At 40.1% G+C, this 27,617-nt stretch overlaps 2 protein-coding genes across 3 annotated transcripts; both read left to right on the top strand.

Annotated features, from left to right (window-relative positions):
* Positions 1–943: 943 nt before the first annotated feature.
* On the top strand, positions 944–3,706 carry snrpd3l (small nuclear ribonucleoprotein D3 polypeptide, like). Its single transcript, XM_085793777.1, has 4 exons — positions 944–1,068; positions 1,775–1,915; positions 2,468–2,660; positions 3,488–3,706. The coding sequence occupies exons 2-4, from the start codon at positions 1,790–1,792 to the stop codon at positions 3,550–3,552; spliced, it is 384 nt and encodes a 127-aa protein (XP_085649903.1). The 5' UTR covers positions 944–1,068; positions 1,775–1,789; the 3' UTR covers positions 3,553–3,706.
* Positions 3,707–5,201: 1,495 nt separating this feature from the next.
* camkk2 (calcium/calmodulin-dependent protein kinase kinase 2) lies at positions 5,202–26,151 on the top strand. Of its 2 annotated transcripts, XM_085793775.1 has the most exons (18): positions 5,204–5,496; positions 10,616–10,914; positions 11,449–11,790; positions 13,198–13,245; positions 14,197–14,250; positions 15,875–15,926; positions 16,101–16,234; positions 16,796–16,832; positions 17,039–17,060; positions 17,194–17,282; positions 18,323–18,522; positions 18,730–18,783; positions 18,876–18,949; positions 20,302–20,389; positions 20,717–20,848; positions 21,977–22,080; positions 22,267–22,320; positions 23,296–26,151. In XM_085793775.1, the coding sequence occupies exons 2-18, from the start codon at positions 10,681–10,683 to the stop codon at positions 23,366–23,368; spliced, it is 1,791 nt and encodes a 596-aa protein (XP_085649901.1). In that variant the 5' UTR covers positions 5,204–5,496; positions 10,616–10,680; the 3' UTR covers positions 23,369–26,151. The 2 variants fall into 2 exon arrangements, with proteins under 2 accessions (XP_085649902.1, XP_085649901.1); XM_085793776.1 differs by lacking the exon at positions 22,267–22,320 and having other exon boundaries at positions 5,202–5,496.
* The last annotated feature ends 1,466 nt before the right edge of the window (positions 26,152–27,617 follow it).

The raw sequence follows: 27,617 nt of genomic DNA, 5'->3' as shown, positions 1-27,617 counted from the left end.
AACGGTGCTGATGTATACAGGCCAGTTACCAAAACAAAGAGCTTGTTTGATCTATTCAAATATCAGTCCATATACCTGTACTTCCAGAGTCAGGTGTGCACACACACACACACACATACACGAGACTACAGACTACTCTGCAAGAGGTGTTTACAGAGGAGCCCGGCTGCTGACGCCAGTCAATGAGCCTAATGCAATGGAAATCAGATGAAGGTTCATTTGATGATGTCTTTTATTATGCCATTATGCTTTTTCTTTCCTCATTAAAAAGCCCTTCCACCGTGGGAAAGACCTGCATTAAGCAACGTTTATGTGCTTTAAAGCAATCCCAGAGACATGTCTCCAGGAAAGCATACATGGGTATTTTTCCAGAACATGCCGAGTATATTTATTTCACAAATCCTACACATATCAATTGTTTATTAGACTTTGAAACCATGCACAAGGGCATTTGAATGAGATAAGCAGGAGAGGGGTTTGTAAAACTATGTGGTTGTGGAAGTAATTTGAGTAATTTAAATAAATAAATGTTGTGCATACACTGCAGCACCATCATTAGTCCTGCAGCCTCCAACAGCGTCCATGATGGCCCCAAATCCAGACTAGGGGAATACAATCCAACAGACATCTTTATGATATGCCATTTAAGCCATTTTTTTTTTACAGTCTATGCATTTAAGTCATAAATCCACATGTGGGAAGAATGGCATTAGCATTGACGGTTGCAGACTTTATTTTGCATGTTATGAAGTTTGTGTTAAGCCGCACAGTCGCACACTTTCCATCTTGCAGCTTCCTCTTGTAACCTGATCATTCGTTTTACAGATAAAGGACAGGCAGACAGGGACTCTTGTTTTTTCCATACAGGGGCCAATGGAGCTTAAAAAAATACAAGTCCCACAATGCAACGGCAAAACAACGCCACAGGAAGCACTTCATTGAACCCTTGATGCATTGTGGGTAGGCGGAAAAAGGCTCAAAAACGGGACGCGAAAGCGACGAGCGCACGTTGCACAGTCTGTTGAAAATACAACAACAAAGAAAGATTCTTGTGAAGACAAAGTCGAGGTAAACGTCTTAACTTGTTGACTAAAACAGTATTATCGCTCAGTTTATCCAGCAGTGGTGTTTGTCTTTGTGGTTCATTTGAGCTCATTCATACAGTAGGCTACATTTAGCAAACATGGCTCCTCTGTTTGCCCAGTTCAAAGTTTCTACTTCAGCAAAAAATTAGATGTTAATGGTATATAAATATGATTTAAATCGTGTTAGGGTTTGGTCGGTGTAGTATACCATTAATTATCTCAACGTAATGTGTAGTGGTTTTCCGCTTTAGTAACGCCGCGTTATTGTAAGTTAAGTTAGCCGGCTAGTGTGGCTAATTTAGCTAGCGGTTTAGCTCCTCTGCAATGAAGCTGGATCTATTTTATTACACTTAAAGTTTAACGTTACTACTACTACTATTACATTGCTGCCTACAGGATGGTGAACCCGTCCATTCTTAAGTTTTAAACAGTTTTTTCAGTGTCCGCCAAGGAGACGGTACCATCGTGAAAGCTGTATAAAGAGGGCTAATGCGATCAATGGGCGCACATAACACAAGCCTTTTTGACACATCAGTTGTCGATGTTTAAATGGGATATCCGCCCCCAATGTTTCAGATATGGTGAACAAAACCTAATATTTGATCTACAAGTGATGCATCCATTATTAAGTCAACATTTTGTTATGTTTTGTTAAAGACCTACATGCTTTTTTTTGTGTTGTGTTTCAGGAAAACTGTTGAAAAATGTCTATTGGCGTACCAATCAAGGTCCTGCATGAAGCAGAGGGACACATCGTGACCTGTGAGACCAACACAGGGGAGGTGTACAGGGGCAAGCTGATTGAAGCTGAGGACAACATGAACTGCCAGGTTTGTCCTTAATGATGAAATATGAATAATTATCGAATCCCACTTAGCCTGATTAAGAAGTGCATGCTACCTGTGTAATATTCGTGGGGCCAATACTGTTGTGTTTTGACCAGATGTACTTGAGGTGGGCCTTTATTTACATACATTTCACTTAAATTTTGTAATAAAATTATTTATGCATTGCTTAGAAGTATTAGCCCTGTCTTCCTCTTCAGCTACTTTCCTCACCTGATCCATTTCCAAGATAAGCCTGTTTGAGGATAAGATAATTAAATGAGATTTTATGACTAGAAGAGACATTAGAAAGTGTTTCTGGACCTTCTTAGTAGAAAATGCGTCTCTTATTGGCTGCCGCAGCAGTGAGCTTTGATTCTCACATACCGTAGTCCTAAATTTAGACCCTGGCCGGGTAGAAATACAATCAGAGGAGAATTAGCGTAGAAAGACTAAAGACTTGATGTTTAACTTTATTACCGTATAACACAAAAAAGACTCTGTCAACTGCGTGATTGAATTGTCATGTGACTAAAATCGCATCATCTATCATTACAGATGTCCAATATCACAGTGACTTATCGTGATGGCCGAGTGGCACAGCTGGAGCAAGTCTACATCCGTGGCAGCAAGATCCGCTTCCTGATCTTACCTGACATGTTAAAGAACGCTCCTATGTTAAAGAGTATGAAGAACAAGAACCAAGGCTCTGGTGCAGGAAGGGGCAAAGCAGCTATTCTCAAAGCACAAGGTGAGTGGGATGATCACTTCAGACAAGTGTCTCATTTTTTAAACGGGTTATCTGTGTTTGTTACCCTCACCACTTTCTGTGGCAGGTGCATTTCTGCAGTTTACACATTTAACTGTGTACTCAGTCGTCTTTGGTAGTTTTTATGCATCAGATGAAAAATTAGCAGGAGAGAAATTCTGTGTGCAAATGATGCTGAATCGCTGATTTTTCCAGTCAATCATTAACATTTTGGCCATAAAAATTCCACATTAGACTTGCTTTTTTAAATTATTTCTGGGGAACCGAAGCTGTGTTTATTGTATCTGCATTTTGACATAACATTGAGGTTACCCACCTGCAGAGGAGACAGGTTCCCGCTTAAGACATACACATGGTATAAACTACAAAACTGGATTAAGGTGGCAATGACATCCTAATTTGTCTATCCAGTGCAGATACAATAATGGTGACATTGATGTAATGTGATTAAGTGGACTATAGTAACCTTGCGCTGTCCCAACTTTAGGGCTGCGTCCAAGAGCTTTTGATTAAATTCCACTTAATAGATTTTAGGCTATAATACTGTATTGAACTGAATAATTTGTCCCTTGGGGCACAAAGCTACAAAATCCAACTTGTCAACATCTTTGACAAAAACCTGTAGATTTGCAAAGGTGGACACATGGATGTTGCACTGTATTGAAATGTTTTTTGAAGTGTTTTGTATTATCCACCTCCTATAGTATTTTCATTTACTTTGTAAATATGTGGCAGTTGTCTAAACACCCTGTCTATTATTTGAATCAAACTGATTTTTATAATTTCTGTTCTTGTTTGCTTGTCAACAGTGGCAGCAAGAGGCCGAGGCCGTGGTGGAATGGGAAGAGGTAACATCTTCCAGAAGAGGCGATAACTGCTGCAGCTGTGTGAAGATTTTTACTTTGTATAGTCTTTTTTTGGGGGTCTTTTTTTTTTTAAACTTCTGTCTTTGGATTGAGTATCTTGGATGTTTGCAGGTTATTGCTTTGATTTTCATTTTTTATGAAAATAAACATATTTCAATTTGATGTGTCTTATGTCCTGCTTGATTTAATGTTCTAAAGACATTCTTGCAAGGTTTCCCTGGGTTTTTTTGGGGGGGGGTTTCTGAAATATTACAGTTAAATATTGCTCCCCTCCCATTAAACATGAAGGGAGTAAATATTTGACATTTTCAGCTATTGGGTATTAAATGTAATACAAGGCACCAGAATATATCAGTAAGTGGTTCCTTGAATCATACCCACAGTTTTCGTAGCTTTTCACCCTCTCTTCCCCAGCGCTCTTGCCCTGCTTCTCTCCTCCTCCCGTTGGCTGGCAGAGAGCCCGCTGGTCTCCTGGACCACATTGTTGTCACAGTTTTCTCAGTGGCGTATTGTTTAACTTACATAGCAGGAATAAATACCAGGATTCTTTTTAAAACAGAAAATACGTCTGTTTTCTCTTAATCACATTATATTGAAATTAAGCTGTATTTGTCTTTTAAGTAAAATGATAACTATTTTAAAATGAATTAATTGAATAACACATAACACATTAAAACAGGATTGAACTCAAAATACTGATTTTACAATGTAATTGTGAGTCAGTGCACATCAAGTCATTAAAAGCAATACAAGAAACCGAGACAAGTGATTCCTTAAATCTTTACCATAGTTTTTTAACTAGCCTTTATATATTACAACAGAATTCCTGAAATTCAGTACCGCTTTTCGTTTTGGTTTGCCACCCCAAAATTTGTAATGTCCCATCTGGCCACCCCTATGAAAAATATCTGGAGGTGCCACTGAAGCCTCCAGCATTCACACTTGATATAAAACAGAAGAATAAGTGCATACTGTATGCTGTGGTTTATTGCAGGTGTGCACGATACCACTGTTTTATGTACTATTGATTATTTATATGAATATGATAGGCTACTATTTTGTAATAATTTACTATTTACCAGAGGTCTTCAACAGAGGGTCAGTGACCCCTAGGGTGTCAGCGGAGGTGCTGCAGTAGACAATGTTTTATATCTTTTAGTTTCCACATTTATGTTTAAAATAAAACGTCAGTTTGAATAGCTGGTCTCAATGATTATCATGCAATTGACAGACATTGGCAGAAGGACGGCCCCCTACTCACTGTGACATTCACATTTAAAATCAATCATGATGGATATATGAAACTGTATTATTTGAATAGCTTAGTATTGAATGCACTTGCATAGTAATAACAGGTACGTTTATACATGGCACTGGGCCCAGTTGAATTTAATACGCATTATTTTTTTTACGCTAGTAGTGGGTCCCTGCTCCATCTCTCTCCATCAGTTTGGGGTCCTTGGCCTGAAAAACGGTGAAGACCCCTGATTTACTGTGAAGTTGAGGGTGCAGCTCTCCAACGGAGCACTAGGGGGAGCCAGCCGGCTACAAAGTGCATGTAGCAGAAATTCCCCCCAGAAGAGCTGCTCTGAAGTGTTTACAAAAGGGTCTTGAGTCAAACCAAAAGGAAGCACATACATACATACTACCTCCTCCTCCTCCTCCGTGGGTGTAGGATTTTCCTGTGTACGTAAGATATATGATGAAACTATTACGTTAGCACAGCGAACCGTCTCGCAAACACTTCCTCCAATGTGAAGCACGGGACCCGTGCTGCCCAGCTGGATTGGTCCATCTCCACATCGGTTTGTTATCAGTCTCGTCTCCGCTGCTCCAGCTACTAGCCTAGCCCGGCCGTCGCTGCTGCTGCTGCTCACACCGCAGCCCGAAGAGGAGGAAGAGAAGAGAAGCCCCGTCAGCTGTGACTGGATGGCCTAAGACACACGTTAAAGGTATGGTTTCATTTTATCATTTTATTTATTTTTGATAATTGTTTATATTTTACAGTACGTGTCGGTGTTTCGCTGCCGTCCGTGGCTTTGTCTTTGTGTATCTCTCACAGTCTCACTACTAGCATCAGTGACTCGTGCCCGACAACATCTGTATCTTGACAGATGCGGCAGCTGCTAACGTTAGCCGAGCCGCTCGTCTTCAAGGCTAAAGTTAGCTTTAGTGGCTCGTTTTTGCACGTCTTAATTTGAGACAGTCGTTGATACGCTTTTTTTTTTGGCTGTAGTGTTAATGAGTTAGCCATTGCCGCTGTGCTGTAGTAAACCTAAGCCTTGTTATTATGTCAGTCACACATAACAGTGTTAACACGCAGCATCATTTGTATTACTGAAACTGCAGAGTAACTAAATTAGTCTAACGGTTTGATTGCATTAATGTTTAACACCTGTGCTCAAAGAGAAACAGACACTATCTTATTCTCATGGTTGTTTTTGTTATGAATGAATTGTCATTAATTGAACCGAACAAGCCCACCACCAATCACTTTAATTTGTTTTATAGTAGCCTAACTATCTTTCCAGTGTCTTCTGGGTGTATGTAAAATGTAAAAGTCAAGTTATCACAGGAGCTGAAACAGACTTGTACCAGCCATGACTAAAATGTGTGCCCACACCATGAGAGCACACTAATGTGGTTTACTGGAGATCATAATTGAAATGCACCATCCTCTATTTTTGTCCATCAAATGGACTCTATAGGCCTACTTTCCCAAATGTAGACAAATTTGGCTGTTTCTGTAAAGATTCAGTGTAAACGATTTGATGTAAAATACTGAGTGGCGCAAAATAAACATTACAGTAGAACAGGAACATTTAATTGACTAAAAATAATAATAAATAATAATTATAAACCAATTGGCAGTAGAGTTTGTTACCATGAATTGAACTTTTGCTTTTAGGAAGTGGAAGTCATGACCTTGTGTGATATCATGATGGCCATTTCTTTCTAATTCGTGATGATTGATTGAGATAATAATCTGTAGTAGGAACCCTGATATCATCTGTGTTTCTGTGGTTGATTCAGAGTTGATAATAGGTTCAGAATGGGTTGTGTTTTGGATGCAATATGGACACCAATCAAATGGATCAGATGATCAGCAATATTCAGCTGTGATTGTGTGTCAACTCCATGGTTAAGTTAGTCGACGACGCTCATCCCTCCATTTACAGCAGCTTATCTCTTGCACAGCGCCGCAGATCGCTGACAGGGTTGCCCTGTTGATCTTTTAATGAAGCTGGGGATCCTTCTCTGCTCCAGATGGCCCTGTGTTGTACTTGTATGTCTGTAGGACCGTGTCTGTGTTGTTATTAATGCTGTACATGGCTTGGACCCCTGCGAGCTCTGATAAGTCCTCTCCCCCCCGCCCCCTCCCCTCCTGTCCAGAGAGTGAAGGTCAGGTCATGTGACTTTTGTTATCATAGGAGGCGCGGTACGGCATCTGGAGCAAGGCAGCATCTGTTGATGTTTTACGAGACTGCCCGTTCGTCATCGAGTTGCTGTGATCACCAGGGATCAGGGAGGTTTGGCGCTTTAGCCTATGCTTCATAATATACAATATACAGTGTCTTTGTCCAGGAACTTTAGAAACAGTAATACCTACACCATTGCCGATCGATTGTGATGAGTGTGTGGCTACCAGCAGTGCTTGTAGTTTCAGAAACTCACTTCCCAAATAATGACTCTTGACACCAGATCATCAACAGAGACCAGCTCAGCTGGCAGTCATCTGATTTCTCGAGCTGCTGCTGCAAATCCTGCTGGCCAGACAGTGATTGCAAACATAACACAGCCAAAGACTAAATGAACCTCTGTCCAAACCCTGCTGGGAAAACGAGATTTGCAGTGATATACAGTAATGTGCCTTGCTATTAGTGACATAATGTAATGAGTTCATAGCAGCACCCATGAAGAAGCTGCGTAAGAACCTCTTCATGTGAATGGAAGCAGGCCTTCACATATGCCTTATCTGAGATCAAAGTAGGTCAAGCTTGGTAAGTTGCCTCTCTTCTCTGGATATAAAAAGCCTACTGTAGCTGGTGTATTGCGAGTCTCATCCAGGGTCATGTCTCTATGTCATGTCTCAGTTTTTTCCTTGCTCTCCACTGAGGTTAAGTCCACTTATCTGGGCACACTGTGCTGCTTTGGTGGCAGTGATGCTATGTGTTAAAGATCTAACTAGATTTCAAGAGCTTTTTCTCAGCTGTATGGGACTAGGATCAATTTATGTGGACAGTAAATAGCACAGCAGAGTGTCTGCTCTTAAGAAACTCAGAGGTCATGACTGTCAGAAATGTTACCTCGCGGGAGAGAATATGTGGCCTCTGTCATTGATAAGCAACAATCACAATGTACCGTCTTTTCAATGAGTACTACTGGGTATTGCAGAAAAAATTGAAAAGATTGAGCAGCTGGCAAATGTTGTTTTAGAAAAAGAAAGCATTCATAATGCTGGTTTTAAGGGATTAAAGATGGTCAAGAAGACCAGAAGTAGGTATGTGTCCATCAGACAGTTGATGCTTGATCTCTCTGTCCCTCTTTGAATGTGTGGCGATTCTGTATTTATATTAGCATACAATATATACTGTATGTATACAGTATATACTATAGGCTTAGATGAGGTAAAGAGGACCACCTGGAGTGGGTGTCTCTTCCCACACACAGTCCTCACTCTGAACTTGGCTGCAGCTCCCACTGTCTTGTTTTTCTTATGGCTTTCCTTTGTTTTCCTGCGTCTGTGAGATTTACTCAGCTCCCACACACTGACACTGCAGCAGTCCTGTCAAAACCGTGATGAAAAACAAGGAAATGTCTGTCTCTTTCCCTCCTTATTTCTTTCATTTTTCATCTCTTTCTCTCTCCGCTTTCTACCTCACTCCATTCCTCTCGCAGATAATGATCAGATAATAAGCTGAGTAGACTTGAAGATGTAAACGTTCCTCTTCAAATTATGTTAAAAAAAAAAGGTTTTGGTGAGATGCTGTGACGATAATATTTAAGCATGTTGTATAACTGACATCAAAAGCAGACTGAACCATTGCTTTTTTCGTGCATCAAATCAGTCCACTTAGAGTTGAACTTGGTGGTATTAGATGTGTTTGGATGCATTAATTAGCACTTAACAGATTGTGTGGAAAAAGTCCAGACACCACAGATGCTTCGCTTGGAGAGATCCGTACCTACTTACATTTCAGAGCTAGTGCACAGCATCTCTGATTGTTTTCCCCCACACCCTTTCATTACACCCACAAACAGTCAAACACTGCAGTTGCAGCTGTGTGCAAAGGTAATTAAACGTAAGATGTACATGTAAATTTTGACACACTTTGTCACAGGATTTATGCCAGCCCTAGTTTTCTGCTTAATCTTGATTCCCACTTTACAAGCACTTTGAATCAGATGGATATGGCCACAGTTCTACGACAGATCAAATCTATAGCCAATGTGGTGATACAAAAGAGTGAGATGTTCTCTCGGTAGATAGTTAATGTGTGGACAGGAAACCACATGTCTTTAGTGTTAAAGTTATTGGTAGCTTGTTGGTTAGTTTATAATCACCATGTATGGATGTGTTACCTTTCAGCTCCATCAAGCAAGTCAAGATAAATGTGTTCATCGTGACTACATTATGCATTTACCCTTATATTTGTTCATTTGCCAAAGCCTTTTGTCCAAAACAATGTACGAATGAGTGCCACAATGCTGAGATTCAATTATACCTGACAAAGTGACACAAGATTGCAGGTACATGAAGTAAAGTGTGAATGAAGAGCACCTTTTTGGCTGAGAGAGAGGGAGGACAGAGCATTGGATGAGCACTGTGAGTTGGTAGCCTACTCTCTCAAAAGAGCTAAATCTTCAGGGGGTCTTTGAAAACAGAACGATTGTGCTGGAACTCATCCACCGAGGGACCACACAGGAGAGGAGTAAAGGACTGATATTCCCTGTACTACAGTGACAGCAGGTCAATTTGCCATTCATGGGCTGACTGCAGAAACCGAGACAAATCTTCATCTTCAGTGAGGCAGTTCAGCTATTGGGCACTCAGTAGTATAATGCAAGCAGGGACCGGGAGCCACTGTGGAGATTAATGAAAATTGGAGTGACTTGAACTGGGACAGTATGACCAACTGAATCTATCTGTAGAGCGAGGCAGAGCTGGATGCTAACTCTGTTCACCAGGAGTTCAGTCTTAGATACAAATGAAAATGATTTTGATGACTAATTAAGATAATCAAACCAAACATGTGTCGTATATATATTGTGCAGTAAAGGGGACCAAACATAGATTCTTGCGGTACCCCAGTGGGAAGGAATCGGTTTAGTTTTGGTTCATTTGTCTACTTGAAAAGGAGCAATGTACATTAATCAAACATTTTAACAAAATGTAAATGCACCCGAGTTAGCTGGAAGGCTAATCAGCTAGTCCTTCTCCTTGTTGTGCCGTTTTGAGTGATCACCTTGCAAAGCATGACTCAAACCAAAGTAGTATACTCTAGTTCAGATAGCGTGGACGGATGGCCCTCGGGATTCACTGCAGCACAGACCGCCAACAGGTCCAGCAAGATAAAAACTGAAGACTAGACATCAACTTTCACTAACATCAATGGCATCAGTTATTCTTATATCCTATCTGGAAAAGGATCGAGGATTCACATATTGTAACAACTCTAGAACAGAAGTTAAGGTCTAAGGTCTTAGAGATTTACCTCAGTGGGAGAGTTAAAATATGGTAAGTGAAGAGGAGGTACAAATGTTGGCCGCCACCTTGTGAGCAATTAGAATTGTTGGCCAAGACAGAGGCAGCTGATGGAGGAGGCAGGTGGTTGTAATCATAGCGTTAATTTTTTGAAATTTCAAGAGTCTTTTTTTAGAGAAGCCGTTTAAATAGGACACTGCAGATATATCAGGAAGTACTTTTTCTGTCCGTCGTTCAATTTGCTCCGTCCCAGTACTTTTTACTCCCTAAGGTCTTTGCTTTTTAATAGAGCAAATGGCTAAAAGGCCAGCATTTGTTCTCTACATGTGTTTTCTCATTCTGCAATTTCTGCTCTTGTGTCTTAGAAACCGTTCTGCCTGCAGTTCCCATCTGATGGAGCAGTGGTTTTCAGGTTTTTTGAAAAGGCACCATGTTCCCTTGTCACGTAACTCCTTGGCCCTCTGCTGAGCCCCCGGCCTCCTGCGGTAGTCATGCACCCCCGGCGCAGCCCTCACAACCCCTGCCTGACCTGCTGTGCAGCTGTCCCGCTCCACCTTTGAACATCCACTCTGAGACACCTTCCCCGGACCCCATGGAGTCCCTCATCGTAGTGACGGAGTACGAACCCAGCAGGCCGCCTGGAGAGGCTGGGGAGGAAGAGGAGGTAGGACGAGACACACCCAGCTAACACTCTATCTCCCAGAGATAACGTAGTTATACATTTGGGTTTCTGTTGAATGATGATGTTTAATGATTACTTGACACAGGTTGTGTTATGTGTGTTCATAGTTTTACTTTTTTCACTGAAAACACTTTATGGGTATGATTTGAGACCTTGTAAGTGTTTTGATATTAGAAACATTAATGTCACAATCTCAACATAAATTTAAGATTATACATTTCACAAAGATATTTTGTCTGTCTAGTAGACAGATGAAATATCTACTTGTCTTCTCTGCTTGATTGTATAGTTGTGCTGTTGCACAGGTATTGATATTATGTTACATATCTTGTGAAAAGAGAAAAAGGAAGGGAAAAATATACTTTTACCTTGAAATGAAATGGAAAATGTCAGCTGGAAAATAAGAACAAACAGGATTGTCATTAATTGAACATCATATGATGATCCCATTATTATGCGCTATTATATTATGGACAACTAGAGAATTAAAAGTAATTTAAACGCATCACATCTCAGGTGGAAGAAATGGACAGTTCTGAGACGCCTGAGCCGGCTTCCTCTGTGGCAGCGACTTTCTCAGCTCCTTCCTGTGACCTGCTGTCCCACACCGTTGGCCGGTCAGAGGCTCTGCTGCCCCACAGCCAAGAGCAGAGGGGAAGGTTAAACTTGTCAGACAGAAAACTATCTCTGCAGGAGCGATCGCAAAGTGCAACATCACCGTGCAGCTCGCCGGGACTCAACGGGCGATATATTTACCCATCATTACCCTACTCACCCATCACATCACCCCACTCCTCTCCGCGCTTGCCCCGCCGACCCACTGTGGAGTCCCACAGTGTTTCTATCACAGATCTCCAGGTATGAGGCTCAGGCAGTATTGCTTTTAAGCTGAATTTGATTTTATTGTTTGCATTGTGCTGTAGCAAAGTCAGTACTGCTAACACAATACAATACTGAGTTTACAATGTTGTAATTACTTAATGATATAATTTTTGTTACTGATATCAGTAGTTAGCTGCAGTATTTACTTTACTCACTCAGTTTGTCTTTAACCAAGAAATCCACAAAAATTAGCACATAATTATATTTATATAATAATAATAATAATAATAATAATAATAATAATAATAATAATAATTTATTATTATTGTGTAATTTGTGATCTCTGGACCATCTCACCTGTATATTCCCATATGGACAGTGGATTAGGCATCACTGAACATGAACAAACTAAGTAATGTTCATGCAAAGCCAGAAGCACAACTGTGGTTTATAGATGTAGAAATATCAGTATATGATGCTTGTGTGAAAGTAAGCAGAACCACTATGTGCATTTGTTTTAAAAGCAGCAGCACACTGGTAGAGACTGAACTTTGTGGATCTGAAGGTAAGGTGTTATAGTACAGTACAGTAGTTATGAACCCTGTAATGCCAAAATGCAGAAACCTGTAGATGCCATACATTGTAGGTAGAATTGTCACACAAAGAATCACATATTGTAGGTGTGACAAATGCATAGAAAGGTTAATTAGGTGGAACATTTCTATATATTATCTCATAGTTTAGACTCCTTGCACTGGCATTACAGACAGGTATGTGTCATACTGTAATTCTCTATGTTCATATCATCATAGCATTTCTCTTGGCCTGTTATTCGTGTAGTCTTTAGACCAAGAGTCAAGTTCACACATTTTGATGTGTGCTTTATCTAAGGAGCTGGTTTCGTCGCGGCATCCTGCACCTGTGGTAGACTGCCTAGTGCCCTCTAATCACTACAAAGTATACTTAACTCACCAAAGCCATGCAACACATCCTGCCTGTAGAATCCTAGGCACCCTGTAAGATTAGCAGATAAGATTAGATGTAAAGTCTTCATTTCAGATTTATCCATGATTACCTTCGATAAGCTCTCTGGTTAACTGAAAATCTGGATTTAAAAAGGTAGAGGTTCAACTTTAGAAGAAAAGTTCAAAGAAGATTGAACAGTTATAGTGATTGCACAGTCATGCTGGTGTACTGACATCGAGCACCCTTGGCAACACTGATGTGCAGTAGACTGCACTTAGAAGCTGTAAATGGGGACAGAAAAACTAATAACTGATGGGAAATGTAATGAACCAGACTTAATGTAGCATTCTTAGGAAAAGCGTAACACTGATGATGTACATGCATGTAGGGCGTGGAGCTGCAAAAATATGATGTGATTTCGTTTGAAAAGAACCAATTTTCTCCTCCTCTCTTGTCTCTTTCTCGCTTCTCTTTAAGGACTGTGTTCAGCTCAACCAGTATAAGCTGAAAGATGAGATTGGAAAGGTACCATCAGAGACAACTCACTGATTGCTCCCTTTCACCGACTCTTCCATTTTCTTCTCCCTTCCGCCTACTGCATGTCTGTCAAGTAGCACACTCCATCAAGGACAGGCAGTAACAGTCTCTGATATGCTCTCTCCTGGCTGTCCTCATTTCCCAAACTCTGTGTAAACTAGCAGGCCATGGGAGAGTTGGAAGATGGATGAGAGGCTGGTATAAATAGCACTCTCTAAGGGTTGTGCAAGGCTTAGTGGTTATGAGTGTGTGTGTGTGTGTGTGTGTGTCTAAGTGAGCGGGTGTGCGTAGTTGTAGGCACGTTTTAGATTGTGGGTTTTCTGCATGTAGGTAGGCATGTTAATGTGTGTGGTTTCACATTCAGCAGAGACAATTAGAGCCTTTCAGGGTTTGTTGGAGAGGCTCCTGTTATCAGACCATCTCTGGGACTGTAGGATGAGCTCTCTCCAATCTGCTCCCCCAGCAGGGACTGATCCTGCTTCTCCCACCCCTCCCTTTCTCTATCCGTCCCTCTCTCTCTTTCTCTGTTTGTTTTTGAGCATGAATTTGTGCACACAGGCTACTAATTGGGCCTAGTTTTTTTATCCTGAATTTCCTGTGTGTGGGCAGGGGGAGGGGTGGTGGCGGCTTGATATGCACAAACCAGATCCAGTTTCCTTAATTAGCCTGAAATCAAAAATGAAAGAGAGGGAGAGATGATTTGAATTTCTCTGTTCCCACTTTGAAGCAGCTGGTGCTCTTACAGTGAACACTGCGAGCCCACTCGTTTCCCTCCTGTACTGTATGCATTTGTGTGTTTGTCGCTGTGTGTATTTGTATGTATGTCGAAGGTTTGCTCTGCACATAGTGTTTGTTTTGGGCTTTTTTCACATGAAGAATTCACAACTGCTCCATCTCACTTGACTGGCTTCTTTTCTTTTGTACTTACACCCGGATCAGGGCTCCTATGGTGTTGTCAAGCTGGCTTACAATGAGGATGACAACACGTACTATGTGAGTCCTTCATGCACACACAAACGATGTGATATTTTCCCAACTATTAACACTGCCTCTGCTTCTCTCACTTCTCTCCTGTTCCTTATCACTTGTCTTTCACACACACACACACACACACACACACACACATACAGGCAAACCTCGTAATATTCAAACCCCCCTCGTCACATTTGCTGGTGTGATTTTAGGTGAAACCTCCACATTTGAAAGTGTCTCCAGTTAATTGTGCCTTGCCGCGCAGTATTGTAATAACAACAAATCGGCTCAAGCTTTTCTGTTTTCTGCTCATGATTATTGCTGCAGTTCTCATTAAGCTGCACGATATTGACTGACAATGACACAGGGATTATTTTAATATTCCTCCCAAGTGACAAAGCCCACATGTCGCATTCACTGATTATATCATTGCCATAATAACTAAGGGCACAGAGGCTATTAAAAAAAAAAAAACAGTCTGTTTGCCCCCGAGCAGGGAAAATATCCTCCTCCAACAATGTAGCTGTGTCACACTGTGCTCTCGGTTCAATACTGCCTCCATGGTTGTTGTCAGTTAGGCTAACTGTTCAGGAAATGGTCACGGAGATCACTGAGTCATTATTTGGCGCCAGACAAATATTGATTAACATTTCAGATGTTTGAAATATTGTTTGATTTATCTGTTTTTATACTTCTCCAGGTTATTAGGACTTGTCAGTTATTGTTGTTATTTAACAAAGCAGTCTGGAAGAATGCATTTAGTGTATGTCCTTCATATCTCCTTCTTTACATGCTCAATCAGTTTATTTAACACCTAAAGGACGAACTGCATTTTGTGTTTCATTGTCCGTCATATGACGAAGCCAGGCGGTTTTTGTTTCGAAAAATGCAAAATGTGAAGCCCGAGTTATTTTGGGCTGATGATGAGGTAAAGTTGGAATGGTTTTTCAGAAAAGAAGTCTTTAGCTACTTTCATAAAAAGTGCCTGGACACTAAGAAAAAGTGAATTATTTATGTGAATTCCATGTGGTTTTTGTTTTGTTTGTACTCTGATGATTTTGTTTGTGTTCTAAATATGAAACGTGTCTTGTAAGCCCTTATAGGCTGGGCACCTTAATTGGTGTATGAGACTTAAATAATATAAACTCAATTCAATTCAATTCAATTCATTCTAAATCTCAAATTTAGATGTTGTCAGTTTCTTGTAAATAGCTGTACTGTATATCACAGCCATGCTTCAGTAAATATCTTCTTTAGTTATTTCTTGCTTTTTTTTTACTTATAAATAGTGCTTTATGTTGACTTTCCTTAAGGTAAAGAATGATGAGTCATGTACATTACTCGCATCCTTTCACACAAGAAGTCTCGCTTTTATAATCTTTTGTCCTGATGACGCTGGTCAGTGTTAGTCACAGATGGTGAAGGGAGAAATCTATAGGCCCTGGGATATTCATCTGTAGGTGTGTGAGTGGGTGCACTGTCAGATATGCATCGCCTCACTCAGCTCTGTATCTTACTCTTCTTTTTTGTCTGCCTTTCTGTTCATCCTTTCTCTGGATCTCTTGCCCGCTGGACTCTTCCACCCCCTCTCCCCATTCCTCTTATCCCCCACCTATCAAAATCCATCTCCCTTTCTCTGCTGTAGGCGATGAAGGTGTTGTCCAAGAAGAGGCTGATGAGGCAGGCAGGTTTCCCACGTAAGTCTGGAGCCAGGGGCAGATGGTTAACACAGCAGAGAGCACAGTCTCTTTATAATGCCACGGAGCAACGTGAACACTGCAAACCAGCACTGAAATCTGGCCTGTCATTGCCTTTCCACCTTCTCTCACCTGTCATCTGTGCTCACCCACATTGTCTCTCTCCTTCCTCAGGGAGACCTCCCCCTCGTGGAGCCAAAGCCGCCCCCGAGGGCCCCCCTCATCCTAAAGGACCACTAGAGCGAGTCTATCAAGAAATTGCCATCTTGAAAAAACTGGACCATCCCAATGTAGTCAAACTAGTGGAGGTGAGTGATGTTAATATGTTTGTTTAAATATAGTTTCAGTCAGAAACATTCTTGAGCGTGGTTTAAATAAAGATGTGTTTCAAGGTATTGTTTTTGAATGTTTTTTGTTCTATAGTGGATATCTTTCCAGACAGAGCAAGCGCAGGCGTGACTGTTAATTTAGATTTAAAAAGAAATCAGGACATTTGAGCGACGAAGCAGTTAGGCCTGTTCAAGATAAGGCAAAGTATACAAACAGGCTTGCGATTGCATCTCTTCTCTCCAAGAGCAACAAAGATGTGCAGCCAATTTGCTAATGCAACTGTTTGGAAAGAAGTCTTAGTAAAGTGTCACAGAAACAAAAGGAAAGATAAAAGTCAAAACATCAATATTTATGAAGGATTATTTCAAATTACAGTGGAGCGTTAAACGTCAGTGTTTTGAAAAGCCTCAAATACAACACAACTGCAACAATTGTAAGAAATTTTATAATATTTTCCACACACAAAAGATGATCTGTGTGTGTGCCTGTGTGTGTTTGTGTGCGTGTGTGTGTGTGTTTTCTCTGTGATTTGGTGCCAGGTTTTGGATGACCCCAGCGAAGACCATCTGTACATGGGTATGTTGTGACCAGTCTGCCAGCCTTCAGGACAACACTAACACACATGCACACACACACTCACATATACACACAGTCAGTCATACAATCATGCATGAAGCAAGTATAAAAGAAGGTCATTTGAGGTTTATATTAAACGATGTTTGTAGTTTATTTGTGTCTGAAATGCTTTTTATCACTAACCTCATCTGTTTTTTCTGTAACAGTGTTTGAGCTGGTCAAGCAAGGGTAAGATAAGCCTCTTTTATGGTAATCATTGTGACACTGGAATGAGCTCAATCTCATTAGTTATGATTGCTAATTGTGTGTGTATGTGTGTGTGTGTGTTTGTGTGTACCTGTTAATGTGTTTATGTATTCAGGGCTGTGATGGAGGTGCCGACAGATAAACCTTTCAGCGAAGACCAGGCCCGTTTTTACTTCCAGGATCTGCTCAGGGGAATCGAGTATTGTGAGTCTTCCAAACCTCCTGCTTTTCTTCCCCTCAGCCTGTGTCTGCATTGTGCTAAGAATGGCCCGGTTTGGATTGTGTTTCTCTTGGATGATTTGATTTCTCTTTCTGTGATGGATCACCAAAAACAATACAATTGTTAAAATGCAAAACACTACGATCCAAGGCTGATGCAGTATCGATTTAGCTGTAATTTGATATAGATCCTGCTCAGAATCCCATTAGTTTTGACTTAATGGGAATTTGTTAACCTTAATGTTGGTGGAAAACAAATACCAGACAGGCCTTTCCTTTTATTTTTTCCAGTACAGGCAATTCCCTCGTAAAGATCAGATGAAGAAAGACAGCTGTACAAAAATCTTCTGTTTTCTCTTTAGAGCAAAGATAAAGAGTTTATTATATAACGTTGTCGAGATCTAAATTAGAATTATATAATTGGACTATCAAGATAAAGGCACTTACTGCAAGCGTCAGGATCTGTCCTCATTCTTCCCTACCATTCAGACAAGTCCTTCCTCTGTGCTGTACTTGACTCCAGCCACCCACAGGGCTTGTTCCACATCATCTCTGTGGCACTTACTGTATTTCAGCACAAGAGGAGAGGTTTTGCATGAAGTGTCATCTAGGAGACTAAGCACAGAGGGAAAGGGAGGGAGGGCTGCACCAGGCACACTGAAACAGGCCGAACCTTAATTTTTTTCTCCTTCATTTTAAGTAATCATAACTGAAGGAAGGCTTGCTTGTCCAAAGTATTGTCAACATGGATAAGTATGACATGTTCAGTTCTTTGGTTTACCGCATTTAAAACAGGAACTGTGTGTGTGATCTTCTCTGCTGATTGCTGAAATGTTTATCCAGCTTCCTGTCATTTCCCCACCTGGGCCCAAGCCATGTCACTCATCAAACCGACAGCTAATTTGCTCACAGTTAAAAATTCAAATACTCAGAAACCACACTTGGTACTTTTTTAAGAGAATATTTGTCATCTCTCTCCACAAAGAGATGGTTCCTGTAATTCTTAATATTTTCTGTCTCACCAGTGCATTACCAGAGGATCATCCACAGAGACATCAAACCCTCTAACCTGTTGGTGGGAGAGGATGGACATGTTAAGATTGCAGACTTCGGAGTCAGTAACCAGTTTGAGGGAACTGATGCCCTCCTGACAAGCACCGTGGGGACTCCTGCGTTCCTTGCTCCTGAAGCGCTCTCCGAGACCAGAAAGAACTTCTCCGGAAAGGTACTCAGCTTACCGGTGCCCTCTGGGGATCGTTTTAAGAAGTGCAGGGACTCTAGCTATTTGGTTTAAAAATAATTCTCTTAGTATTCATACATGATCCAATGTGCTAGTTTGATATTTTTATTTGTACCAAAGACATTTGTTTGTAGTGGTACACACAAACTGTACACTACACATTAACTCTGTTTTGTTTTGTTTTTAATGAAGGCTTTGGACGTTTGGGCCATGGGAGTGACGCTTTACTGCTTCGTCTTTGGAGTGGTGAGTCTTGTTCATTATTGTTGAGTTTTCTCCTCAGTGACATGTGTTGATCTTCCATTTCAAACTACTCCAAACTTTTCTTTCACTCACAGTGTCCGTTTATGGACGAGCGCATCCTCAGTCTTCATCAGAAAATCAAGACACAACCAGTGGTGTTACCTGAACAGTGAGTTCTGCCCTTCTGTTCATTCTTTGTCAAAGGGATATACTGTATACTGCCTTCGTTTACCAGGGCTTGTTCTCAATTCATGCTTAATATTTAAATGACTTGAAGTTTTAAAATAAAAACAGATACACAAACAGGTACAGACAGGTCCTGAATGGTTTGTCTTCATGAATGTGAATCGAAGGTTATTTTTAGGGTGTGAGACCCAGGTGGTCAGAGTATAGAAACTAAAAGCAGAACTTCTAAATTCATGTCTTCGTGTGGGACTTGCAGGGAAAGTCAGTGGTAAGACCAAGTTTGGTATGGTCCAAAGGCCCAGTCCAACATAAGAGCCATATAAACAAACATGTCAGTAAGACAGAGAAGACCACCTTACTTTTCCACACAGGAAGTAATGATGAGTGTTGTGAGCATCACCAGTGATAAACCAAAGGAAGGAGCCATAAACAGCATTGAAGGGTTTAAATGAGGAAGCTGAATCACATCATCATCATCACAAAGAGAGAAAAACACTTTCAACTATGCTTTTACTGAAGAGCAGAGTTAGTACTGTTTCTTCACCAAACACTCACATGATACTTAAATATGAGCTAGTCTTTGTCTTCTCTCAGTGTTGGATTCTTTTATGGTGAACACATTAATGTTTTTGCAACCAGTACCTCTAGTTCTAGAGAACAGCATAAACTTGTGTTATGTGCACTGATAGTACTGTACAAATGTGCATGGTATTTAATTAAACATGAGCTAATATTAACTAGAGCAAAAAGAACAGGATCTAAAACTGAACCTTTGATTATGGGTGAAAATGGGTATAGAAGTGAGTACCGTAGTTCCTAAATTCACTGCCTGCTGTTGATCAGAAAGTCATTCAGGAGTCAAGTACAAGCACTAGACCTAAAACCAACAGTACCTCATTTTTTTATTAGTAGAACAGAGACACAAAGGAAAACAAGTGCAGACTCTCCTCACAAGTTGATTTCCTGAGATCAGTTGCCTTGATAACTGAATAAGAGACTCGAGAGTGAGCTGGGGATATTACCAGAAGAAGCCATAAAGTCATGATTAAAAGAAGGATGGTCGATGTGTGAGGAGAGGGAGTCACTATTCTCACCCTCAAAAATGAGCCTTGTGTCTCAAGGCAGAGCAGAGTTCACTACTATCATGTAATAAACAATAATCAAAGCTGATACGAGTAGCCAGGGAAGCAGCAGGATTTATTATCACTGTGGCTGCTGTTTATTTAATTAAATGTCTTCTTGTTAACGTCATACATCAAATATGGATCTTGCAGGCTAAATTAATGACTTAATGTAATTGATGACGTTCAGCTGTGATTCTTCCTGTCTCAACAGCGCCGACATATCAGATGATCTCAAAGATTTGTTGCTGAAAATGTTGGACAAGAATCCAGAGACCAGGATATCAGTTGCACAGATTAAGGTAAACACCTTTTTCTTTCTTTTTTCTTTACAATAAAAGAAGTTTGACATTCATACATTATGTGCAATAATCCACCTGATGCCTGGATCACCTGTGTTGTAATGGATTATGAGGATGAAATGTCTCCTAATATTGAAATGCTGCTGTTTGTTAATTTCAAATCCTCACAGACAGTTGGTAATCGGTTCATTGTCCATAATGTGTTTGTCATGGTAAAACATATTCACCTGTTTCCTGCACAACCTGATCTACTGTAAAAACTCTTTTACTGACTTTGATGATCAGTTTTATAACCCAGTTCCTTTTGAAACTCATGCTTGTGATCAGTTGCACCCATGGGTGACGAGGCACGGTGCCGAGCCCCTCCCCCTCGAGGACGACAACTGCTGTATGCTGATCGAGGTGACGGAGGAAGAGGTGGAGAATTCAGTTAAACACATCCCCAGCCTGGCTACAGTGGTGAGTTTGTCAACTTGCTTTTGTCATATTGATGGGATGTCACAGCTACACCTGCACCACTGCTTCTGTCAGGAGCAAGTGAAGTGAATCACAACACCGTCACTCCACCACTGCCACCTATTTGATTGACCCTAAAGCAGGTGTCTGAGTCATTTTGTCAATTTATTTCCATAATCTTTTACTCTCATAATCTTTTCATTAATTAATGGGAAATTTGTGAGTTTGGAAGGAATGAAAAACCTTTCAGTGCTTTTTTTTGTGTTGACCTCTATAACGAGGGCTTAAATATTCTGTAAAGCAGAAAAATATGTGAGTATTGACGTGGCTTAGGGGTTACGGGAAGGCACTAAAACGCATCCCTGTCAGTTAACTTCATGGGAAAAGGAAATGTGACTTCATTCAGAGTCATATTCTGAGTGGGAGGAACCAGCAACCTTGTTCCACTCAGTCTCCAACAGATTGGTAAGTTTTTCCTGTGGTGCGCGATGCTGGCAGAGCAGCAGGTGGAAACCCTAGGAGGACATGCTCGGCTTGGCTCCGTTCTGCAGCCTGTTATCAGTGAATCCCAGTTGTTTTTCGAAGGCCGAACACTCTGCTGAAAAATGCCAACTGCAGAGGCGGCTTTTAGTGCTGAGCTTCACTTCCATTCCATCTCCCCTTTTTACAAAATACACAATCCGCTTCTTCCTCTTCTCAGCATCTTCCCGAAATTTGTATAACACATCTCTGTCAGTACTGTTGCTTCCAGGGAAGATGCAAGATGCACGGAAGAGAAGGCATAGCTGTGGAGCAGCAGTAAACCAAGAAAAGGTAGCACAGCCACTGATGCTAGTGCTATATACCGGTATTACTATTATATGTAATATACTATTATGTTATTATTGGGGAAATATGCTAAGTGGGGTACCAAGAGCATCATCTGTTCCCCGCTACACATTTGAGGAATACTTGTGTAACATATATGATGTTATTGTTAACAAAACTGCAAATTTGCTTTCCAGGATCTTTAAATGAAAAGGTCGGACAGTAATAAGTATGAACACACCTGCTCGTGTCTTAACAAAGTAAAATGTAGAATCTACTCATGTTTGGTTGGTGTTTTATGACTGTCCGTTATTCTTTTGTCAGATCCTGGTTAGAACCATGCTGAGGAAACGTTCCTTCGGGAACCCCTTCGACTGGGGCCGTAAAGAAGACCGCAGCAGTTTGTGTACTCCGGGGCAAACACTCAAGTAAGGGCTGTTTACAGAAACACAACAGGCTTTAAAATCTGTCTCTAAGCTTTTACAGTTTATATTAGGAGACAAAATACTCGTATCAGTGTGCTGTCACTATGATATTCTCACTCAAAGCTGCAGCCAGCCAATGTTTGTCTAGTAGACTGTTACTATTTCTCTCCTTCCTCTCCTGCCCTGCAGGAAAGGCAAAGCAGGCAAAGTGAGATACTGCTACATACATTGTAACCAAAAAAGGTAAATAACTATAGTGTTTAAATTCAGTGGTAGCAAGTGTAATCAAGCTCCCCTGGCATGATAGAAGCAGCTGCATTTGCCAATGTGGCTTTAGTGGTCAAATACGTTACGGCACTGGGCTTGCAAAGAGTCTCTAGCAACTGCAAGAAGATTTACTGTGTATTTCTGTTTAATTTGTGTTTTTTTTTTCTTAATTTCTTGTATCTGAGGTTGCTCTTGGCATGTGCAGAATAATCCAGTATATCCCATTTCATTTATAGTAGTTGAAGCTGTTCAAATTACCAAAATTTGCTGAATTTGGCTTTTTTGTTACAAGATCTTTGTTACTTTTTTAAGTAACAGGATCTTTGTTGAATATTTCAGAATATAATACAATGCAGAATGTTATTTGCGCCTGCACAATGTAAGGTTTAAGCTGACGTCGTGTCAGAGAGGTGTTGTTACAAGTTTGCAGTAATACTTGATGTTGTTTTATGTTGATGTCATTGTATTGTTTTACGGTGCAATTTGGCCAAATAAAATCCCTCTTAAAGTAAAACAAATGAAAAAAATGAATGCTTCTCTGACACGATGTAGTATTGTATTTGTATGTCAACTGTCATGAGCCCAGAGCATCCATGTATCTTGATAAGTTGTTACTCCTTCCTTGCATGAAGCATCCAGTCATCCAAAAGACATCTCTGTAAATGAATGCCTTTGTCTCTCCTTAGAATATATGATTTCTTTAATATAACATTGTTCCCCTTTCCCCTCCTCCCCTGCCTTTCTTCTTGGTTATGATTCTGGCCAGCAAAATGTCAGATTGCCAGGTTTCCTTAGTGCCTGCTGCCTTTGCATTATGTAACAAGTAAATAGGTGGTTTCAGTTCCTAACCTGAGTTAAAAGTATTTATTTCTCTGCTCAGTGATATACGTAGGATTGACAGCAGGCTCCCCCTATCATTGACTAATGCTGCGTCTCTGGTGTGTTACTTAGGAAACAGGAGAGTGGTGATGGCATGAGGAGTATGGACCTGCCCTACGTGGGAGAAGACGAGGCTCTCTCCTGATACGGAGTGTTTATTACGCATGCTGGTTTCTGCCTGGCTGCATCCACACAGCACAAACACCCCTTTACTCACAGTTTTTATACTGGCAGCCTACACCTACGTACGTTTCCTGGGAGGTGGACAAGCGTGGCAGACGCAGAAAAAACAGAAATTACAGCATCCAAGGCACTTTGACAACCATCTGCTAAGCTTTTATTCCATTCCATAAGGTTTAGCGTGGGACTCGCGACAGTCACGTGGGGAAGATCCAAAAGAGGATCCTCCTGAACATAGCTGCAGCTCTGACCACCTAACCCAATCTTCTCCTCTTACCCTGCATGCATTGATAGTCCTAGCATGCTTTGTCTCAGGCTTCAACTGTACAGTTTTGTGTTTTATCGTAGTGTAGCCACTTGTGTTTCTCCTTGTCTTTTACTTGATGATACTTTCAGGTACACAGCGGGCGTGGGAACAGGAGATGATGATGGCTTGTGCGGAGGGATGGTTGTCTTCACCATCACCTCCACATTGTCTTTGGTACAGCGGGTTTTCCTGACAATGATTGTCTGGTCCACTCTGCTTCAGAGTAGCAGTGCCCAGTTTTTGTAATTTAGAATAATGTGTACAGTTTTCCTGAAATTGAAAAAGGGGAGTGATAAAATGTTTACTTCATTGAATGCATGTGTTCATTTTCCCAATGCAACTCTGTATAAGCTATTTAGAAACACTGGCACGCTCATAGACACACGTGTTTGATGCAACTTTTCGTTTCTCAGTCTTACCACTGGCTCTTTATTGAGTCTCCTATTTATTACAATCAGTAGAAAGCTTTAAAAACACTTGATACAGTGCTTTGTGAACAATCACATTCATCTTTACTGCATACAAGATATAGGAAACAATGAGATTTCCTTCCGTTGCAAAGCTTTTGCTTCTAGTGAATCTTTTTTAAGTGAGCAATCATGATTTTTAGGTGTTTACTATATATTTTTTAATTCATTCATAATAGGGCTGCAACAGATTGAGTAGGAGGTACTGATGCATATGAGAAATACAGAATGTGTTGGTGCAAATTTACTCTGTAGGTTAGAACAGTTTTTTTAAGTTTAAACTGTAAGTCACTTCTTTCCAGATGTTTGGACAAATAAGGTCATGTGTTGGTACAGTACAGCGGAGTTTCACATGTTTCGGATGTGTCATGTATTTGTTTCACTTCTCGAGGTGGATGTTCGCGTGTGTCGATTGAAAACCGAAAACCATGACTATTGAACCTCAAGTTAAAATTGTGGATGTTTGTTTTACTTGTTTTGTTTTGTAAGAATTGCTAATGTTATTTTAAAAAAAAGATGCACATTTTCAGGACACCAAAAACCTTTCAATGATGTATAATGTTGTAAAGTCACTTAAACAAACAAACAAACCTTTAAACTAATTGTTCTTATTGAACTACGAGAGCTGGCTACCACAGTAGGTTTTGAAATGGAAGCATAGTGCAGCTGCAGACTTTTTGTACAAATCTATGCATATCTGTACGAGTGTTGTGAAAACTGTTGTCATCTTTGGTTGGAGGAGTAGGCCACGCTACACAATTTCTAATTAATTATGATTATAAAGTACTTTTTTTTATTATTATTCATGCGTTTCATTTTAGATTATCCCAAAGCAGTAAATTAGCATTTTCCCATTTATGTTCCTTTGTTTACTCTTTGTTCTCTTCATTTTCTCAAAGACACTGGTGTTAGTATAGATGAGGTCACATGATGTGTTTCTAGTTGATATTAAATATTGACACAATATTGATGATAATATTTAATGCTTCCATACACCGATAGTTTCAGCACTTAAATGCTGAATGTATGAGAAAGGGACTTTTTTTCCCGTACTACTTGCATGTCACTCTGAACTGTACTATATGTCTGTTTTTTAAGACTAGTACTATGCATATGATGTGTCTTTCTCTGTATGGTGCAATGGTAAACTCTGTCAGATTGTCACAGACAGTGTGTAAACTCACTGGATGGCTGAGGAGGGCTTAATGGGGTTGATCAATTCTCTTACCCAATGTTTAAGTCTTATTAACTTATTCTACAGATCGAGACGCCCAATTTAGTTTTAGATTTGTATAAAATGGCCCAAAGTTTATTCCCTTTCTCTTTTTTTCATTTGAAAATTTTATGAAAGTCAAGAATATTTTAAAACCCATCATTGAGTCAGACATTTCCTTGCAGAAATGCCTCAATTTGTTTTGTACTGTGAAATGTTACCTCATTCAAAAAAAAATTCCTTCCACACATTTATTAGGATTTACTGTAAGTTGCTATTGATTTTTGTTACCTATAGATTTTTTTTTTTTACCTTGAGTAAAATAAGACAGGCATTAGGCTGTGGTGTGAATATTTTGCCCTCTATGACCAACGGGAATGAACTGAAGGAGAGATGGGGTCTGAATGCTGGATGACAGTGCAAGCCACAAAAAAGCTGTATGATACATATTTTATACATACAAAATTTAAACTTGTAGTTTGTTTCAATACAGTCTTTGTCCATTCTCATCAGAGATGGGCAGAGACAGGCAGTGAGTGATTAACCTTTATTGTTCACATGGTTTTGAAATCTATAGTGTAATTAATTTTATTCAGAGCTTTGGGGGCTCTTTTCCCCTAAATGCATGCCAACATACTGAACACATACCACTGTATTGTCATAGCATGAAAGGTCCTTTGCAGCGAAACTGGACCTTTAAATGAATTATTCTATACATACTGTATCTTGTTCATCATTTGAATAAAATATGATTGCCTTTCTGTAATGTTTTTGAGCTTTGTCTTTACAGTTCTAGAAACACAACACTAGAGTGCACTGTGCACCATGTCATTTCTGAGGCTGCTGTTATATCACATTTATAACAAATTTTAATCAAACTTCTGGCCTTAGACATAATACATTTAAACTTAAAGTAAGAGCATGACCCATGATCTAATCTGACTATTTAATGTGCTGAGTGCCTTTTAAGTTCCTTGTTTGTAAAAGATAAAAAGCTGAGAAACTTTTGTATTTGAATACAAAGGATTAAACCCTTGTTACTTTAAGTGTAGTTATTCCATTGGCCACTAGATGCTGAGGAAGCAACATTTATCGTACATTTTCCTTCCTTATAACAATGCAACATTGCACCCCAGTGATCACACAGGAAAATATTTCAACATGAATTGATGATGATCAAATTAGATGATTTTGTGTACTGTTTTGTGAAATAGTAAAAACTAATGGACTAGTTTGTGCATTTGCCATTCATGTACAAATAATGACATATGGGTTAAACAATGCAAGGCCTGAATCTTATGCAGAACAGTTTTCCATTTCCATTTCTTAACGGATCTTCAGTGATGATTTTTGTATTGAATTTACAGCGGTGATATTTGCATTCAACAACCTGTGTGTGTGTGTGTGTGTGTGTGTGTGTGTGTGTGTGTGTGTGTCAACCCAATAATTTAACCTTCAGTCTGCACACATCTGGTAAGCTTTCACACAGCTCAGGAAATAAGGTGTCACACTGACTGACCTCTTGTGCTAATTTCATAGTGCTACACTTCATTTGCCCATGGGAAAAGACTGGCAGGAATGACTTTCAGGTTCTCCATAATGTTGAAAGATTGAATGCTCCCTCAATAAATTACTCAATTAGTTTCTGACTTTCTTTTCCCTTGTCTTTCTGACATTTATGCTCAAAATCCAATGTCAAATTTGATATTTCATAAACATCAACACAATTAAAGACACCATATCACACATTGTACCAGACAGGAAAAATGGTTATTATTATTAGGTAAACATCTCGCTGTGTTATCTAAATTCAACAGAAATACAATTTCAAATGAAATTGATGTTTGATAATCAGAGAGATAGAAATCTCATTCTAAGTGTGAAGGTCTGTCCAATAAATATTGAGTTTTTGAAAAACATCAGCCATTCTATATTCATTGTTCAAACATCAAAACCTCAGCATTAATAAATCAGCTGGCTGGTTTGAAATTGGTCAGGTCTCCATAGGGTTGAGGCGAATTACAAATTAGACTCATTGCAGAACAATGTAGTTCATTGTGTAAGATACAGTGTTTGTGCAGTTCAGAGGCTATTTCAGGTCTTGAACTAGTGTGTTTTTGCCCCACGGTGGGCTACGTGAGGGAGCCTAAAACTCCACATCAGCAACTCAGAAGTGCTGATCATGACAGATTGTGATCCTTCACTCATGTGCAGTTAATTGTTTACC

Source organism: Trachurus japonicus, chromosome 12 (assembly GCF_045865225.1).
Source record: "Trachurus japonicus isolate A0001 chromosome 12, Traja_1.0".
NCBI classification, from domain to species: domain Eukaryota; kingdom Metazoa; phylum Chordata; class Actinopteri; order Carangiformes; family Carangidae; genus Trachurus; species Trachurus japonicus.
This window is presented reverse-complemented; position numbering and strand designations above follow the sequence as displayed.